Below are 18,134 nucleotides of genomic sequence, written 5' to 3'. Positions count from 1 at the left end.
GGTCAGACTGGTCGCCGTAGCAGGACGCGGTCAGTGGTTCTAGAAAAAAAAAACTAGTTCTTTCTAAAACCAAATAGGAAACGTATCACTGCAGAGACAGAAGACTCGTATATCAAACATGAGCGAAGAGTAATTACTATCTAATATCTTCACGCTGAACAAACACACCATTGAGAAGCTTGACGGCCAGGCCTGAAAATGATGAACCATGTTGTTGCTGATTGGATCGCTTAGATGAGCCCCAACGCTGTTCCTGGTTTTCAATTTTTCAGGGAGAAACACCAAATACCTTGACCGCAACTACGGCGGATTTCTTGTGATTTGGGACCGTCTATTCGGTACATATCAGGAGGTACTGTATAACGATAAAAAAAACTTAAATTAGGAAACAGGGTCGATCATGATTAGCACTTGAAATTATACGCCGGTGTTAATATACAGAGAGAGAACTGCGAATTTATATTTTTGGAATTGCATGCACCTATACGAGTATATGTGTCATTCAGAAACATCAATATATATATGGTCTAAACAAGAGACAAATCGTTACTTATTGGATTTCATATTAAGCATCACTGTTATACTATATATATATATATATATTTACATTGTTTTGTTTGTATGTATGATGAAGTTAGTTATATGGTTCGTAGGACGTACACGTGCATAGTGCATTCTACCATAGTTCATTAGCAATCGAGCGTTATATTGAGCTTTCAGTACTATTATTTTGTACTACTAGCCACACCAACATTTCCAGAGGGAATCTCTGTCTATCTCGATTTTTAATGCCTCTACGTGTAGGAAGAAGAGACGCCTTCGTATGGAATTACAAAACAAATTAACACCTTCGATACCTTCTACATTCAACTGCATCAATTTCGCGAAATTTATCGGAATGTACGAGATCGAGAAGGTAAAGTTAAAGACACTTGTCAAATAATAAGTTAACCAGTATTAGTCAGTAAATAATAGGGCCGCCGTCAGCTGCCTGTTCTCAAGGAGCTTGATTTTCGTTAACTCAAAATGGAATTAATTCTGAGATAGTAGCACTATGAACCCTACTGTTTGGCGGCAAGATTTGACTATGCCTAATATCTAAATTCGAAAATTATACTGGTTTATAACAGAGTAACCCAGTGAAAACAACAGCTACATAGACAATTGTATAACTTTTTGACAAAAATGTATAGTACGTATCTAACGATTCTGTGGATATTCTCAACTGACTGCGTCGGGCTGGTTACAGCACCTGAAATCAAACCAAATAGCCGTTTTTATGGTTTTTTTTTCAGGATATCGGAATAAACTATACTCGATAATAAAAGGGCCAGGCTGGGAACCCGGTTCACCTTGGACAGGATGGACCCACAAAGTAACTACTTCGCTTATAGACATAAAATCCCATCAAACAAACTATCGTATATATTGAAATAATGACTGATCGTCAATCATAAACGTTTTGAGGCTAAAAATTCGTAATGAGCGAAAACGACTTTATTACCTCAATATAAACAGCGTCTATTTCGTTGGACAGCGATTTGCGTAACATGCACAGGGAACTCATACCGTGTTCTTTCAGGTACCACCTACCAAACCCGAGCGACCTCGTTTCCGGGCGCAAATTTCGTTATTCTGGGTCGGTTACACTTGGCTTCAATTTGCCCCCTTTGCCGCTGTTTACGGAGAGGTGGTGCAGTACTACCACGTATGTAGTTCGTTAAAAACACAATATTTCTCTCCTATGCGCTCTTCCGCCGTGAGTGCCTTTTGATCTCAAGAGGTAAGCCGGCGGCTGGAAATCTTTATAGGATACTTGAATAAATAACTTCTACATGCGACTTCTATCAGAAACGCTTGTACTACTGAATTGCCATAAAATTAGTAGACCTTATAGCCCTTAATGGACTGAGACATTGTCTTAGGTCGAAGTAAACTTTGAGGAGATTTCGGATGTCTATTGGTATGTGAGATTAAAGTTTGTCCCATAGAATCTGTTCCATATTCAAAGCTTCGTTTTTGTGTCCTTGATGGATTACCTATATTATAGGATATGCATCGGAGTTCGCTGGTGTTTATCCTTGTTTATATGTACGCGTTCCTCGAGGCGCTTGGATTTATCTTTGATAAGCGGTGCGTAATGAAAGCAATTACTACTAAACATTTATTTGTTCCAGCTTGATTTTTATTGTAGCGTATAACTTCACCATAAGCGTTAATACCCCTTATTAATAGGATGATATCAGTACATCTAATTTATGACTTTTGCATGATAATAATCAATATCACTTTGAGTGATCACAACTGAACATATGAGCCTTCGAAAATGTCACAGGGAAGCCCTAATTAATATCTCGCAGTAGAATATGCAAACTTATAGTTATCCGAAGTGGCCACTTACAAGGTTTGCGTCTTTCTGTTCGATTATTTTAACTGCATATACTCTGTGTGTTCGACATTTCGATAAGTTAACAAACTAAACTGCGTTCGCCTTTTATGTCCTGTGATACGTTCTTTAGCTGGTTTGCTCCCCACTTCGAGGTCGTACGCTGCGTCATTTTCATTCTCATGCGACCCATATTTCTTGAGGTGTATTCTGTTGCTCACGCCACGCCTCTTAAAGTAAGCAATACGTATCCCGTTCATGAAGAATTTTCTATTATTGAGTTATTGCTTTTTAACGCTAACTGCCGAACTATGATTCGGCCCACAGGCGTTGAGTTAAACGATATTTCCAGCTTTACATACGGTACCTGAACCGTTAGGTATCACTTCAGATGGCGGGCTCCAGCCACCGCGAAATTATTTAGACTTAGATTGCCACGTGTTCCTACGTCTAGTAGGCAAGCATTCTAACATTAATAATAAACCTGACCATTAGGAAATGGAGTATAATCAAACAGAAATGTCGTGTCCAATATTTCGGCAACTGTATCGTGTTTTTTGACATTACGACAACGACACCAGTTCGAAGGAAATTGAGGGCAGTAGATACAATTCACTTACATATTATTGATGTCAAATTCATTTTGAAAAATTAATAGATTTGCTCATTTTTATTGTAAAAGGCAATCAATCGCATATATTGAATTTGACGCAAGAATCGGCCAGGAGTTGCGCGTCACATTTAATATTACACTAACTGAGCGATACCCTGAACGCATTTCTACTTTCAGGAATCACTCATATCGATATCGTATGCACTTACCGCGGTATCTGGGATAGTCTGCGCTTTCGTTGCTATCTACTCGTATTACAGAAACCAAGGAGAAAAAGCAACGAGACAACAGGAGGAGGTATCAAACGTCATCAAACTTGGCCGCGAGGTCACACAAGAAATGTCGAAGGAACAACGCAAACAAGATTAACAAACCAGTAACAATATGACACTTTTCAACGAAATGTTTGTATCGTTACATTTTTGATATTTAATTGGAAGAGCTACTTGACAAATGTTATTCTTGTTAAATTATAAATAATATAGAACTCCGAGTGCTGGCCGACAGCCAGCCGAGGCGGATCCACAACAGCATTACGTGTAAGAAGATAAAAAGAAAAAAAAATGACGTTGGCTATACTTATGTCTCCGTTCGATGATTGCTGTGCGTAGTATTTCCACACGTGTCCGCCTGTTTAAAACAAACATTTATTGCTTACTTAGATAAGCGAAAACGGTTATTAACACACCAGTGGAAATCAGAATGCTGTTTAGTAGTAAGTATTCGAACCAGTTATTAGACCACTAGGTCAATGCAGATACGAAATTTAGGTTTATAGAAACTGTTGGTAAATGTTGTCCATGATATAAGATTAGTTTTTCTTCGGTTGGTAACAAGTTGTGATTTTAAACTGTGTTCCAGAATTGGTTTCGAATAGTTCGATGCGCGGACAACTTTCTGGGGTCGGGACAAACACTGTGTTCTGCCCTTTTTCGTACCATATTTTCAAAAAAAGGATAGTCCAGTAAAAAAAAAAAGTCCTTGCAAAAGCATTGCTCTCAAAAGCAACCGAGCATTTTATACCCTACTAGGTACGAGAAAACATGACATCGTTGAGGCACTAAATCCTCAAACTCCAACTTTTTCTTCAGATCTAACGTTTTCAGACTTGGATTTTCATGGCAGACAGTAAAAAGCTGGTTTTGAAACAAACTATATCACTATATATAGTCGATAGTTTTATTTTGCAAAGTGGAAGAGCGGACACATAGTGCGCACTTATTCTCTTTCTAAATTACAGTGATATTTGTTTATTTTAAAACTAATCGTTCGTTTCTCGTCTATACACAAAACGGCGCGTCTAAATTGAGAATTGTTTAAATGCTTTATTTCTAAGGCTATATCTAAACGACAGCAAATACTTGAACGGAATTTTTTCGTATGCGGTAGAAATGTGTTCATGATAGTCACGTTTATTCAATCGCAGTTTCAGCTTGAGTTCTAAGCTAGAGACTAGTCGTTTCCAAAACACTCTTTCTGCAATAACAGTATGTCAAACGAAATCGTCAGATGTATGTTTAAGTACGCTGCACGCAAAAAGTCCCAATAAAATTAAATTTTGGGTGGACAACAGGCCAAAAGCCTTTGTAGAAATTTACAGAAAATTGTACTTTATGGAGTGACCCTGGTTTAATTTCAAAATTGAACGTCATGCATTATTTGCATGTTTATAAGTGCACTAGGGCATGATATACGGGTCTATTTATGTAGTATTTCAAATAGATCAACAAAAGTCATGTTTATTGTTAACCATCACACTGGCTGTGATTGACTGTGACTTCGAATCCTTGATCTACCCAGTAGATATTCTAAACGAATGCTTTATTAAGGGAATCAATTTTGAATCTTTCTGCTGATCTGACGTGACCGTTCCTTAATAAAAGCTTCCTAGTAAAATTTTGTAGGCTCGATCATCGTGCTTGCATTTGTAATTTGAAAGTATTACGGTAGACCAATACTGATGTGCGGATAATCGAGATTGATAACCACAATATTAATTAGCGGATAATAAAATTGATATGCAGAATAATAATTCACGAATAACTGAAAATAATTTAAACCGCCAAGGACCAGGACCAGAACCAATCTAAAAAATCTCATAGTTAAGTCCTCAGTGACCGCAGCGTAGTTAAGGCTACCTGCAAAGTCATGCATAGCTCGAATGTAAATGTTTCCTGTCATTTTATGTTTGGATTAATAAAAAAAATTGATGTAGGTAGCATGACGCTTACAGTTATATAGCTCTCATTCCCCTAGTTTGAAGCAGATTAAGGTTTGCACACCTGTCGATCGTGCGCAGAAGGTATGCTGAACAATTAGGTTAGAAGGTCCGGTCGTTAAAGGCTCAAAGAAAAATCCGAACGATATGTTACGTGTTAGCAGCTCTAAGCAACGTTCGAATTGACCTAGTTCGCAGCCCATTTTATACTCGGAAATTTACGTAGCCGTTTTATGCTGTCTTCAGAATATAATGAATAAAAGTCAATCGCACCCTCATAACGCTACCTCAACTTACGGTACATGAAAGAGGTAAAATAAACTGGTGCACTGAACACTCACATGGTGTCATAAATAATAAATCGCAAATAATTCTAATTTGTTTATTATAGAATTAAGTCGTATAGTTAAAAGATAAGAGCAGGCAACAATCGATGCTGAGTATCTATCAAGTGAAGTTTTAACCATTAAAGTAAAATATAATGAACTATTAAGCACCCATTGTATCGCTCAGAAAATTAGTTAAGAGTAATTCGGTAAGAGCAATTCAAAGAGAAAAAGAAAATACTACATACGATGACGATGTCTTAAATATATATCGCTCAGAGTACCAAAAAATAACATTAACAGTTAGAACTATAGAAGCAATATTTTTAGAGTAATTTCCTCAAAGCTTGCACGGTAAAGAGTACGACATCTGGTTAAGGTGAACTTGTAAGGAAGGAGAAACAAAACTGCATACAAAGTAATTAATCACTGTTCGGCCCTATCTCATTGATTTTTAAAAATGGAGAAATACGCATGACATTGTAACATTATCTCCAGACCAAATAGCACCGCTTTACGTGCATTTAGTTGACCTTATCGGATGAACCCCAAATACGGTTGATCATAATCAGCAAGCTTGCATTCGAGAGATTATTTCGGAACGGCAAATGGAACTTTTGCAAAGCGATAACTCTGAACTGCGACGATGTTTCTCTTTACTAAGACTATCGGTTTTGCTTGAATAGAACTTCATCCCGCTTTGTAACCCCATTATGTTATTATTATTTAGGCTTTATGAGCTACCCCTAAACTTTGCTATCTTTACCTAGTTGTAAACGCCAAAGAAAGGACGGCTCAAGCGCAAAAAAATATTCAGACTTATTGAAAATACGCCATGAATACGAAAACACCATCATGCGCGCTAATGTATTGGTACCTCCATATATACAGCAAATAATGGTTAGTAAAGCTCATTGACTATCCCTGCTTTTTGTTCTAACTTGTTTTCTGGGATTTAATGACAAGATTAAATAAAAGATAATAGTTTCAATAATTGTCTGCCAGATAACTCCTTCAGTTTAACTACTGCAGCATCGGAATCGCAATTTGGAATCAAGAACACTTTGTCTTGTATAATAAATACTCAATGTATATTTATTCAGATCACATTCACGACCATTTATGCTGTGGATACCACTAGCGTGCTGTGCACACCTAAAAGGTATTTACTCGGCTACTTCAGGCCATTCATTCATTGAGTTTCCTTTTCCACATAATTTTCAGCAGTTTTCGATAAGTCGCTTTGTCGCTAAAAATAACTGAAGAAAAACACTTCTACTCACTGCATCCATTGCACCCTATCCCACCTTTACAAATCATTGCCCTCGACCATTTTTAAGTTATCGCGCGAGGTCTTGAAGATGTCCGGACGATCGATACTGATGATTGGACATTTCAGTACTTCAACGACATTTAATAGTATATAGATGTCTTTAGACGACACGCCTCACCTCAAAAATTCGTTTCAAGTAGTAAACCTATAATACGGAAAAACAAGATTAACATCCAAGTCTGTTAGTTTTTTGCTAATATCTAGCAACCTCCTTTAGCCAGTTAGATCAATAGATTCATTATTATTATTATTATTATTATAGATATATAAAATAGAAACAATTTCAAGGAATGTGTCACTTCCACAAGTGACAATTGACAATGCGTAATCATAAGAATCGTTCCAATGGCGAATTTAGAAGTCTAACAGAGCACACTTACATGTGAACTCCAAATGGAAAAAGCTAAAATCCGTCACCACAGCTTGTTAAAACAAAGGCACTGGGAAAAGAAAAATAATAACTATTGCCATCTTCGTTTTTAGGGTGACCTAGTGATAATGTGTTTCCCGAAGGCCGTAATAGGACGCGCAGAGATCCGAGTTGAAATTCAAATAAGGTTCGATTTCCGGAGATAATGCAGCAATTGCACGTTATCTATTGTTTTCCTAGATCTAATACGGATCTGCGGGCAGATAGGTTGAAGCTTATAGCTCCAATAATCTCTAATGCTTTGGATCTGAGCGGGGACATATGAAAGAACTATACTATCAATAATAGTTTGCAACAATAAACCCTTTACCTAGCTGCGTCACAGTACGTCGACTTAGAACCAACCTGTCCCAGTGTCATGGCGATGATGATGAGATTCTCAAAGAACGCCCAAATGACTACGCGCGAATTGGTTGACTCTGAGATTGACCGATGAATCCGGTCTCGGATCATCATGTACTCCTGCTCATGTTTGACACCTGTCATTGCCGTATGCAGCTCACTGATCATGTCCTCAAGTTTGTTTTCTCCTTGACCGTCTATTGACAGTAAACACAAAGATATTTACTCAATACTCATCCAAGTATTGATGGGTAGTGTGAGATGGGGGAATCAAATAACAGGTGAAATCTGTGTGTGAAACCATAGGAAACTACTAACGATCTGAATTTCACTAAGATATAAACTAAGAATCTGCAGCCATTGCCCGATTATCTCTATAAACTATCAGAATTGACAAAATCACACAGTTTTATTATCTTCGTACTTTTTCTAAACACGTTTTTAGCCACGACTAATATAAACGATATTGACAACGGCTTTCCATACCTTTACCATCAGCTTTTTTTGGCTCCTCGCCAATATCCATCGTAAACATGACGGTTTTCGGAGTCATAGTACTCATGGCATTACTAAAGCAATATTTGTACACGCCATCCATATATGCAGCGAACGTGTATTTGTTCGACGATTCGCGTTCACCGTTGTAGACAACCTTTTCATCTGGACCGGTTATCTGTAATCGACAAATGCATAAGGTTTTTAGCGTTGCAACAAAAGCTTTAATCGCCTCTAGCGTATTTAAAATACGTTGGACGCTCTATCGAACTTCAATAAACATTAGGCAACACTGCATACTTTCTTGTTAAAAACAGATTGCCGAAGTCAATGCTGATTTCTCTGAAGTCAAAAAGTCGCCTCGGAACAAATGGAAAAACGTTTGTTAGATTAGAAAACTGGCAAATAGCGAGAGTTTGCTTAATGACACAATGTAGCGGGCAAAATACTTATATGTTTCTACAAAGTTTGGCGGACTTGGTTCATAGTATGAAAGCTACGATTAAAAACTGAGTTTAGACTGATTCAAACTGTGCGTGTTCCTCAAGCTTAAAACATGAACGTTACCTTAATCGACGAAGCTTCACGTATTTTGGAAAAAAAAATACTCAAAATCAACCTTATCCTTTCAAAACTGCATCTTTACAAGACATAACCACACGCAATGTGCAACCACCCATAAAAGCCAACGACCACCCATGTGAACCGGAACAATTATAAAATTTAAAAGGATAATATAGCCTGCTACCGTAGAAGTCAGACTAAGAAACATACGTTACTCATTGTTAGTTTTTTATCAGTTCGATTCATGGCAGCGATTCCGACAGCATTTCATAAAAGACTCGTATAAGGATATGGAAAAATAGTTCTATGTACAGCCGAATGGTAAAGATGTATTCAACGTGGGTTGCGACATTCCTAAGTTCTCCCATGCCGCTGAATGTTGCAAAAATCGAACCGGAAATCTATAAAAGGCAAGGTTATACTTAGTGGCAAAGATTGTGTACATAATAAATGTAATATTTGAAAATAGTCTCGGAGATACGTCGGACGATATCTGCGGCGCAGTCAAATATGCACGTCATGACGGCGTGAACGAAACCATATGCGTCCCCCACGTTTATTTTCTTGCGGACTACAAACCTTTACGTCGATGTCAAGAAACCCGCCCTCGGCAACTTCAAACGTCAAACCCATCTTCGTGCCTTTGACTACGCGATCGTGAAAGCACTCTTCAGAGTGCGCATCCACCACGATGAAGTATCCATCGACGACCACCGCATTAACTAGAAGACAGACAGCTGTCACTGCTTGTATAACAAACAAATTCATTTGCGTTGCTACTGATCAATTTCGTTCACGAATCGAATCCACTGATACGCTGCAGGTATTGCTTTTACCGTTACATGCGGTAGAAACTAGTTGCGAGGCTCACAAGTGTCGAGTGAGAGCCACTGAGGAGTGACTGTGCCGCCGCAACAGGCTTCTTTACAAAAAACTTGTTTTGCCACGTAGATACTACACACTGACTAAATAGAGCTAAGCTTGTCTACCCGCAGCCGTAGCAGAGAGGCACGAGCAACTCGTATATAAACTAGCATCAATAACAATAAACAAAAACTGTATTGAACCCTAGATACAGCCTGGCTGTTTAAGCCATGTCAACCACAACCACAACCACTTCTGCCTGCCTGAATGGACGCATTGAGGGGGAAACTTCTATCAAAAAGCGTTTGCGTAAAAACATGTATTTGCTGACGGCGTAAATTGAATATGAGTTTAGCTCTGATATTCTCATAGCAAAAGGTGAGGCTTTATTATGTTGTGAGACTACTGCATTTTCGAGTATGTAAATTTTTAGTTTAACTGAAATTAATAGAATTAGATAAAGCTCTTCTTAGGCAAATGTTCAGATTGCTTTTATATTATACATGTGACTGTTTTTTGGCAACACAAAGTTCCAAAGTAAAAGCAGATCGTTCTATAGCATTTTTCGTAAGGGAGACCAGTCGACTCGTTTTCTTGCGATCTTCACAGTCTGATGCATTCCCGGTAACACAGATCTAAAACTGTCAGTGTATAGTTTTCGAACAGCCACGAACGGAGTACATCAAATGCGCTCAATGAATGTTAACCATCGAATGAAATGTAATTGATTTCATTGCGGTGAGTGAACATCACAAAGCTCCTTCACAAAAGCTATATAGTTTTTCCACACGAACAGTGTGGAAAGTGTTGTCTATTAGAAAAACAATAGGAATGTTATAGAAAATGACAGTAAGATACGACAGTCTTTATTGAGTATCTAATTATTAATATTCTAGTTAGAAGATATTAGAAAGAAATTCAGCAAAATATGTAGGAAATTCTTTCGAGTGTCAGCAGCAATACAAATAGCAGCATTAATTTTCGCAAAAAAAATACTTCTACAGGTTTCTTCAGGGACTTATTCAGTAATGCAAGCTATATTTTAAGTTCACAATGATCTTTTTACAGTTTTAGTCGTTTTTTTTTTTTTTAGCAGTAGGAATTACACTGGCATAGGCTACGGCAGCTTTAATCCAATTAACCATACCGTAGCTGTTGTGTTCCTATAACAATTAAACATCGAAACCCGCGGAACGCACTTCGTATGTTATGGAAAGCACGTATATACGACCCGTCGTAGATACAGATTGCTCAAAACTGTTTGTTGTTTTCGTATCTGTGAAGCTTATGTGAATCAGCACTTATAAAGAACCGTGCAGAAAATATAAAATTCTTACCTTGACAGATCAAGAAAAATGGCTTCCGACCAAGAATGGGTGAATGAGCAGCTGTTCGAGGTCCTCGGAATGAGCGACCGTCTTATTGGACAATTTATTCTGTCCCTCGCAAAGAAAAGCACAGACTCGGAAATGCTACTGGACAAGATTCGCTCCACCGGGGCTGTCGAGGTCGACTCAATGAGGGTAAATTACCTATAGTTTTTTATTTTATTTTTTAGTCCAGTTCTACCTAATGAGCACTCTTTGTTGATCCATTAGGTTTTAATGTCCCGCGATGTCAGTAATCTTCGTCAAGCGACATTAAGAATCAGACACGTTTGAATTTCCTTTCGCTAAACGCTTGTTTCATTCTAAACTGCACTATTTCTCGAAACGGAACGAGAAGAACATTAGACAAACGAAAATGGTGATCGAAATTTAGCTAGCGAAAACATAAATATTTATTTTCTGATTTTTAGATGCGAAAATTCGCAAGCGATTTAATGGCACGTCTCCCAAGTAAATCGACAGCACCATCTGCTGCGAGGCTTCACGAGGCGGCCATGAAAGAGGTATTGACCACATGTCACATTTCTCATGTAGAAGACTCACTAAATGCTGCCACTCTTGAGCCATCACTTTTTTGAGCATTTGATTCAATCTACCGTATATGATTTTACCAACGTACTTTTTCTTTTTGCTTTAAATATCTTCATGAAGCTATTATTTCACTTGTACGTACGGTTTATACTTGACAACATCTGACTTCTACGCCCCTATAACAAGCGTTAACCATAATTTCATTCAATCAATGGACTAGCATTTCAGCAGCAGGCGATCGCCTCATATTATTATCTAACTAAAAATCCATTAATAATCTGTTTTAATACTTCTTTTTTTAATAGCAACTTTTTTTGATCTAGTCGTTAATTTTTGCTTTTTGTAGTTTGAGTCTTTTTCACACATTGGTATACTCCTATTGAAATTATAAATGGTGGCCCGGTTAGACACAATGGAATATTTTCGTTTAACGTATTACGATTCGCTCATACACTGATTTATGTTTTAGGTGTATCAACGCAACCGGCAATACAAATTGGTCGAGAGCAGTGACGAAGATGAAAACGAAGCCATTAAAGTCGTTCCCAGAGTTTCGAACAAAGATAGGCAGAAATCAAATAAGAAAAAAGCTAAAAAGGACAAAAGGAAACAAAAGACCTCCTCATCCGAAGAACAGGATTATGATGACAAGGTACGCTAGATGATTTAACAAACACTTGTGGAAGGAAAACAAACGTTAGAGCAATTTTTTGGAAAAACGTTGCGTTTCAGATGACAAATTATCCTCCCCTAAATTCGTGCGACTAAAACTAATTGCAGCTGAACGTAGTAATGAATATGCCCGTTTTGTTATTGTATCTTAGGAGCGGCTCCGAGATATTGAAGACCGGGACGCGTTTGCTAGACGACTTCAAGAAAAGGATAAAGCAAAAACTCGAAATATGGCGTCGTCGAGTGAGCAACGCGCATACGAAAAAGCCGCTAAAAGACTTAAACTAGAACAGGCAAGTCAGATTTCATATGCTATTATTTCAAATGATCCCGACATCGAACGCATTTTGTACTAGTGTTCATTAAAAAGAAGAGTCAGCTCAATGCGCTCGTGTACCATAGGTCAATCATGATTTTTACTTTCATGAGTGAGTGAAAAAAGAAGGCACACTATGATAACAAGCGGGAGGAAATTCGATTAAGCAATCCAGTGTCATTTGCAACTTACAGGAGGATCGGTCTTCGATAATCCCTAAACTTCGTCAAGAATCTCGGCGCGCTTACCTTATGAAGAGGAAGGAAGACAAATTGATCGAGCTGGAACAGGACATTCAGGACGATGAGTATCTCTTTGGCGACCAGGAGCTTACTAACCGTGAGAAACGAGAGCTAGAAAAGAAGAAACAACTTCTCGAAATTGCAAAGGCACACGAGAAGGCAAAGGATCTTGAACGGGTGTCCAGGTAGAATGTTTACAAGGGAACATGTTTTTGACCTAAAGTTATGTTTTGCTTGAATCTTTTTTGCACGGAGCAAATACCCTCCAACACCAAATCACAATACGTTGTCCATCTATGCCAAAGTAAACACAAAATTTGCGTTGGTCAAGCGTAAGTGCACGGGTATCGTATACTCAAAAGAATTAGTTTACTGCAGCGGACAATTGTCGGGCGATCAAATTTGGGTCATCTGTCAACTTCGCATTATGTGTCACCGTAGCTACTAGAACAGAGTCGGTTATTACGAATGGTGTTTTGGATGACGCTAGGAAATAGATAAGTGTTTCGATACGTAAGTGTTGTACACTATGGTTATGTAGCGATTTGCTTTTTCGCGGCCGGTTGCAGGTACGTGATGCCGGACGAACATAAGATGGACACCTACGTTGAGGTGGACGCTAAAGAGAAGGCACCGAACTCAGAACAGATGAAATGGGAAGAGGAGAAACTAGCTCAGGCGACGTTACGATACGGCGCCAAGACCAAGCAGAAGCGGAAAGATGAAAAGAAGTATGAGCTAGTCATTGAGGACGCCATTGAGTTTACAAAGGCTTTCACGGAAACTGGCGAGTCAAAGGAAAACAAGGATGATGAAAAGCCTCAGATGTCTGAACGTGAAAAGAAGAGGCTAACTATTGAGGAGACACGAAAATCTCTTCCGATATACCCGTTCCGAGACGAGCTCCTTAGGGCTATAGAAGACCACCAGGTATTAATTGTGGAAGGTGAAACCGGCTCAGGAAAAACAACACAAATTCCGCAATACCTTTATGAGGCTGGCTACACCCGCAATAAATTGAAAATAGGCTGTACACAACCGAGGCGAGTTGCCGCAATGAGTGTTGCTGCGAGAGTCGCAGAAGAGATGGGCGTAAAACTTGGAAATGAAGTTGGCTACTCGATTCGATTTGAGGACTGCACCTCGGAGCGAACTGTTGTTAAGTACATGACTGACGGTATGTTATTACGAGAGTTCCTTGGAGAGCCCGACCTCGAGGGGTACGCGTGCCTTATTATTGATGAGGCTCATGAACGGACATTACATACCGACATCTTATTCGGCCTAGTTAAAGACATCGCTCGTTTTCGGTCCGATCTTAAGTTGATTATATCTTCAGCAACACTGGATGCTGCGAAGTTCTCAGAATTTTTCGACGACGCACCGATATTTAAAATTCCCGGTCGCCGCTTCCCTGTCGATATTTATTACACGAAGGCGCCAGAAGCAGATTATATTGACGCGGCAGTTGTAACTGTTTTGCAGATACATATTACTCAGCCTCTGGGTGATATTCTCGTATTTCTTACTGGTCAAGAAGAGATCGAAGCGTGCCAAGAACTTCTAACAGAACGAACACGCAAACTAGGCTCGAAGATCAAGGAGCTTGTGATACTGCCAATTTACGCCAATCTGCCTTCCGACATGCAGGCAAAAATCTTCGAGCCCACACCTCCTGGTGGTCGCAAGGTCATCCTTGCCACGAATATTGCAGAAACCTCGCTTACCATTGACGGCATCATTTATGTTATCGACCCCGGCTTCTGTAAAGAAAACAGCTACAACGCTCGAACTGGTATGGACTCACTTATCGTTACCCCGATCTCGCAAGCGTCCGCTAAACAACGCTCGGGACGAGCCGGTCGAGTGGCCGCTGGCAAATGTTTTCGATTGTATACAGCATGGGCATATGAACATGAACTGGAGGAAAATACGGTGCCAGAAATACAGCGGGTCAATTTGGGCAACGTGGTCCTAATGCTAAAGTCGCTTGGCATTCACGACCTTCTCAATTTCGATTTTCTTGATCCTCCACCGCATCAATCATTGATAATTGCCCTCGAACAGTTATACGCACTTGGGGCACTGAATCACCTTGGGGAGCTGACGAAACTAGGGCGTCGCATGGCCGAATTTCCCGTCGATCCAATGATGGCAAAAATGATTCTAGCCAGCGAGAAATACCGGTGCTCGGATGAAATCCTTTCAGTATCGGCGATGCTGTCCGTTAACTCGGCGATATTTTATCGGCCGAAGGATAAGGCATTACATGCGGACAATGCACGAAAAAATTTTCATGATCCTGCTGGGGACCATTTGACCTTGCTAGCTGTGTACAACCAATGGGTACAATCCGGCTTTTCAAAACAATGGTAATTGAACGTTCTTTCTTTGCGTCTATCTCCAAAAAGATCCAATGTAATTGAGATTCTCGATAATTACTTTTAGTTTAATTTTGCTTCAGAGTTATCAGTGCCATGCTGCTACGGCGTATAGCTGTGGATTGAGTTATCTACAGAAGTCTATACGTGTGTTTATATTTGCAGGTGCTATGAAAATTATATTCAGTATCGGTCCATGAGGAGAGCACAAGATGTTAGGGGTCAATTGGAAGGACTTATAGAGAGGTAAAATGAATCATTAACAAACGTGCGCGTGATGCATTCGGCACTTAACCACTAATTGACCTAGGTTGAAAATGTACATTACTGCTTCACTAATACCTTAAGTTTAAAGCTTTTTGGAAATAAATATAATGCTATAATATATTGTATCAGCATTGACGTATAACCCTGATTAAATCCGATAATGAAGAAAACAGCATCAGAAGAAAGAAGCAATGCTTCCATTGTGTTACGTGTACATCAAACATTAGCATATATATGCCTCAATGCTTACTTAACGAATCAATATTTCGACTATTGCAGAGTGGAGATTCCATTGCTAAGCTGCGAAGGAGATTCGGTCGCTGTTCGTAAAGCTATAACCGCCGGCTACTTTTATCATGCCGTCACTCTGTCGAAGAACGGCCATTACAAAATGGTAAAACACAACCAGACAGTTATGATGCATCCGAACTCAGCCTTGTTCGAAGACTTGCCGAAATGGCTGATTTACCACGAGGTTGTGTTTACCACTAAAGAATATATGCGACAGGTAAGCGAGCCAGATCTAAAATGAAAGCTTTTCCTGTCATCCTATAGCAGACATCCAGTCTAATCCGATGAGTAAAGGTCTTTTTCGATAGCTAAAATAAGGTTGTACAGTTAAATATTTTGGACTGTTAACTTGGCTTGTAGGTAATTCAGATCGATAACAAGTGGATTTTCGAAGTGGCACCGCACTATTACAAGGAGCAGGACCTTGAAGAGCGAAAGATGCCAAAGAAGAATTGAGATATATTCGCTTGCTGATGTAAATATTTTTCGTAGAGTACTCCAGTGCAGCTGGGACAGTATTCTTTTGCAACTGATACAAAACATGTACATAATGTAAGTAAATGTAATTTGATTTAAATGTTGTAAATATAAAAAGAAAGTAGTTGCTGTACTCGGACCTTAGGGTTCTTACTGTTGTATGCTGTATTTACTGACTTAGTAGTGTTTTCTGTAACTTTCTGCCTTTATACAGAGTACGATCGTCGACGTATACGATAAGAATACTATCACTACATGCGTATAAGCTAGACATATTTGCATAATCTACGATCATTACAGAGGACTTCTGTCCTTCTTAGCTGTTTCGCGCGCGCTATGGATTCTACGGAAGAAGGTGACGAATTTCGTAACATGTGCACTTGGGCAAAAAATTTCAAAGCTGTTGTTGCGAAAGAACTACAGGGGCGGTATAGCAAGCATGCTCATAAGGTTTCTGCTCATTGTGGTCAAGTCTGATGTATAAATGAAAAAAAAACATGCATCTTTTTAGAGAATAGCGGCTATCAAGGTATTTCGGTCCTCAACGACCTGATCATTGTTCCAGCAGAGGATTCTATGGGGTGGTCAAATGGGGCGTTTGCGGATAAGTAGTTTCATATTAGAGTGCTGTGAAACGCAAAAGATTTTTTAATCACACAATAAATTACAGAAAATGAGAACATACTACAGAATTTGCCAGTTGCCGAACGCGCAGGCGCCATTTTCAAAAATCGTGAAATGACGACAATATCCTCACAGAGACAATGTTCGTATTTCTAGAAAAGGATCTCCTCTTCTATCAGAAAGCGATTCATCGCGATTAGATTAAAAATCTACGATACTGTAAATAGGCGAAGTCAGCAAGCATCATAAGCAGCAAACACGTTGTAGAAATAAACATAAGTTGACAAATTGTCTTTGAAAAATATATTCTGAAAGCTTAGTGACAAATAATAAACCTACAATTGAGTAAATAAAAGCCTTCGTTTAAAAAGTGGCGTTATACTGAGCTTTAATGTATTAATAATCATAATAAGTGCGTCATAAACAAGTCACAGTCCAACCCAGCGTGTAGTTTGACATGATAGCACCATTACGACCAACTAAATATTTCCTTTAATTGTTTTCTATGTACAGATAAACATCGCATCTTAAATTTATAAGCGTTTTTTATTTGATATGCGTAATAATTACTATAAGTGATAATGAATACTATTTATTGAATAATTTAATTAAGACGCAATATAATTAATAACACTGATTAAATAAGGCATTGAAATAACATATGGCTGATTGGAATAAGGCTAGTAGACTAACTGAAACACATCCGGACACCAGTTTAAAAATCAAAATTAGCAAATTTTCCTGTTCTACGTTGTTTTAAAAAGCGTCACCAGAGTTTGGAAAAAACGTACTCACTCAGTACAACGCGGTGTACTATCACGCCACAATTCGTAACGTCCGACTTAGGCCAGTCTAGGGGCCAGTTACTTCCATGATATATAAAACTTGATTGTCACATATATTGTGTAATATACGACTATGACGGAGCCTGAACTATTCCTTGGCTCTTTTAGCCAGAAGGCTACCCCCCTAAGGTGCCGCGCTGACCGACATAAAATAATCCAGTGCAATAATACAAAAAATCCGTGCTCAGGGATCTCCTTTCGCCTACGCTTTTTCATAGAGATTATATATTACGTATCACAGATATTATAACATATATATAGTTTTGTTGTTTATATATATATATATATATATATATATATATATTGTTTGCTTACATAAAAGGGAAACGAGTGATAAGGGAAAAAGTAGTCCAACTACCCTGACATCGAAAGCATATCTAATATACGTATTCTGCTTAATTTCGCTCTAGCATCATTATTCACAGATATCATGAAGAGCTACCATTTTTAGAAGACTCACGGTATGATCAACAAGCAATAAATTACTTCACGCTAAAAGTTCCACATCTTCTCCATCCAGGCGTATGTT

At 38.8% G+C, this 18,134-nt stretch overlaps 3 protein-coding genes across 12 annotated transcripts in view; 2 read left to right on the top strand and 1 right to left on the bottom strand.

Moving 5' to 3' along the window:
* Positions 1-5,553, top strand: part of LOC111265131 (alkylglycerol monooxygenase) — a 15,640-nt gene extending 10,087 nt beyond the window's left edge. For 4 of the 5 annotated variants that reach the window (XM_022841538.2, XM_022841537.2, XM_022841540.2 and 1 more), the window contains 7 exons: positions 273-352; positions 805-916; positions 1,296-1,375; positions 1,583-1,708; positions 2,051-2,133; positions 2,520-2,622; positions 3,177-5,553. In XM_022841538.2, coding sequence (XP_022697273.1) covers positions 273-352; positions 805-916; positions 1,296-1,375; positions 1,583-1,708; positions 2,051-2,133; positions 2,520-2,622; positions 3,177-3,368 — 776 coding nt within the window. In that variant the 3' untranslated portion in view covers positions 3,369-5,553. The remainder of the gene's footprint in view (positions 1-272; positions 353-804; positions 917-1,295; positions 1,376-1,582; positions 1,709-2,050; positions 2,134-2,519; positions 2,623-3,176) is intronic. The other variant, XM_022841539.2, reaches the window with a different exon arrangement.
* A 1,053-nt stretch (positions 5,554-6,606) lies between these two features.
* Positions 6,607-9,646, bottom strand: LOC111265133 (transmembrane emp24 domain-containing protein 2). Its single transcript, XM_022841543.2, has 4 exons — positions 9,287-9,646; positions 8,135-8,321; positions 7,652-7,845; positions 6,607-7,021 (listed from the first exon to the last, which is right to left on the bottom strand). Exons 1-4 carry the CDS (start codon positions 9,473-9,475, stop codon positions 6,977-6,979), a joined length of 615 nt encoding a protein of 204 aa, XP_022697278.1. The 5' UTR covers positions 9,476-9,646; the 3' UTR covers positions 6,607-6,976.
* Positions 9,647-9,818: 172 nt separating this feature from the next.
* LOC111265129 (pre-mRNA-splicing factor ATP-dependent RNA helicase DHX16) lies at positions 9,819-17,130 on the top strand. Of its 6 annotated transcripts, none has more exons than XR_015312936.1 (11): positions 10,299-10,420; positions 10,917-11,094; positions 11,370-11,462; positions 11,960-12,142; positions 12,315-12,455; positions 12,673-12,905; positions 13,290-15,092; positions 15,267-15,347; positions 15,648-15,876; positions 16,020-16,211; positions 16,457-17,130. XR_015312936.1 is itself a non-coding variant. In XM_086970351.1 (10 exons), the coding sequence occupies exons 2-10, from the start codon at positions 10,927-10,929 to the stop codon at positions 16,113-16,115; spliced, it is 3,027 nt and encodes a 1,008-aa protein (XP_086826477.1). In that variant the 5' UTR covers positions 9,819-9,949; positions 10,917-10,926; the 3' UTR covers positions 16,116-17,130. The 6 variants fall into 6 exon arrangements, 3 of the variants coding, with proteins under 3 accessions (XP_086826477.1, XP_022697269.1, XP_022697270.1); XR_015312937.1 differs by having other exon boundaries at positions 16,437-17,130; XR_015312935.1 differs by having other exon boundaries at positions 16,351-17,130.
* Positions 17,131-18,134: the final 1,004 nt, after the last annotated feature.

This window comes from Varroa jacobsoni, unplaced genomic scaffold (genome assembly GCF_002532875.2).
Source record: "Varroa jacobsoni isolate VJ856 unplaced genomic scaffold, vjacob_1.0 scaffold_936, whole genome shotgun sequence".
NCBI lineage: Eukaryota > Metazoa > Arthropoda > Arachnida > Mesostigmata > Varroidae > Varroa > Varroa jacobsoni.
This window is presented reverse-complemented; position numbering and strand designations above follow the sequence as displayed.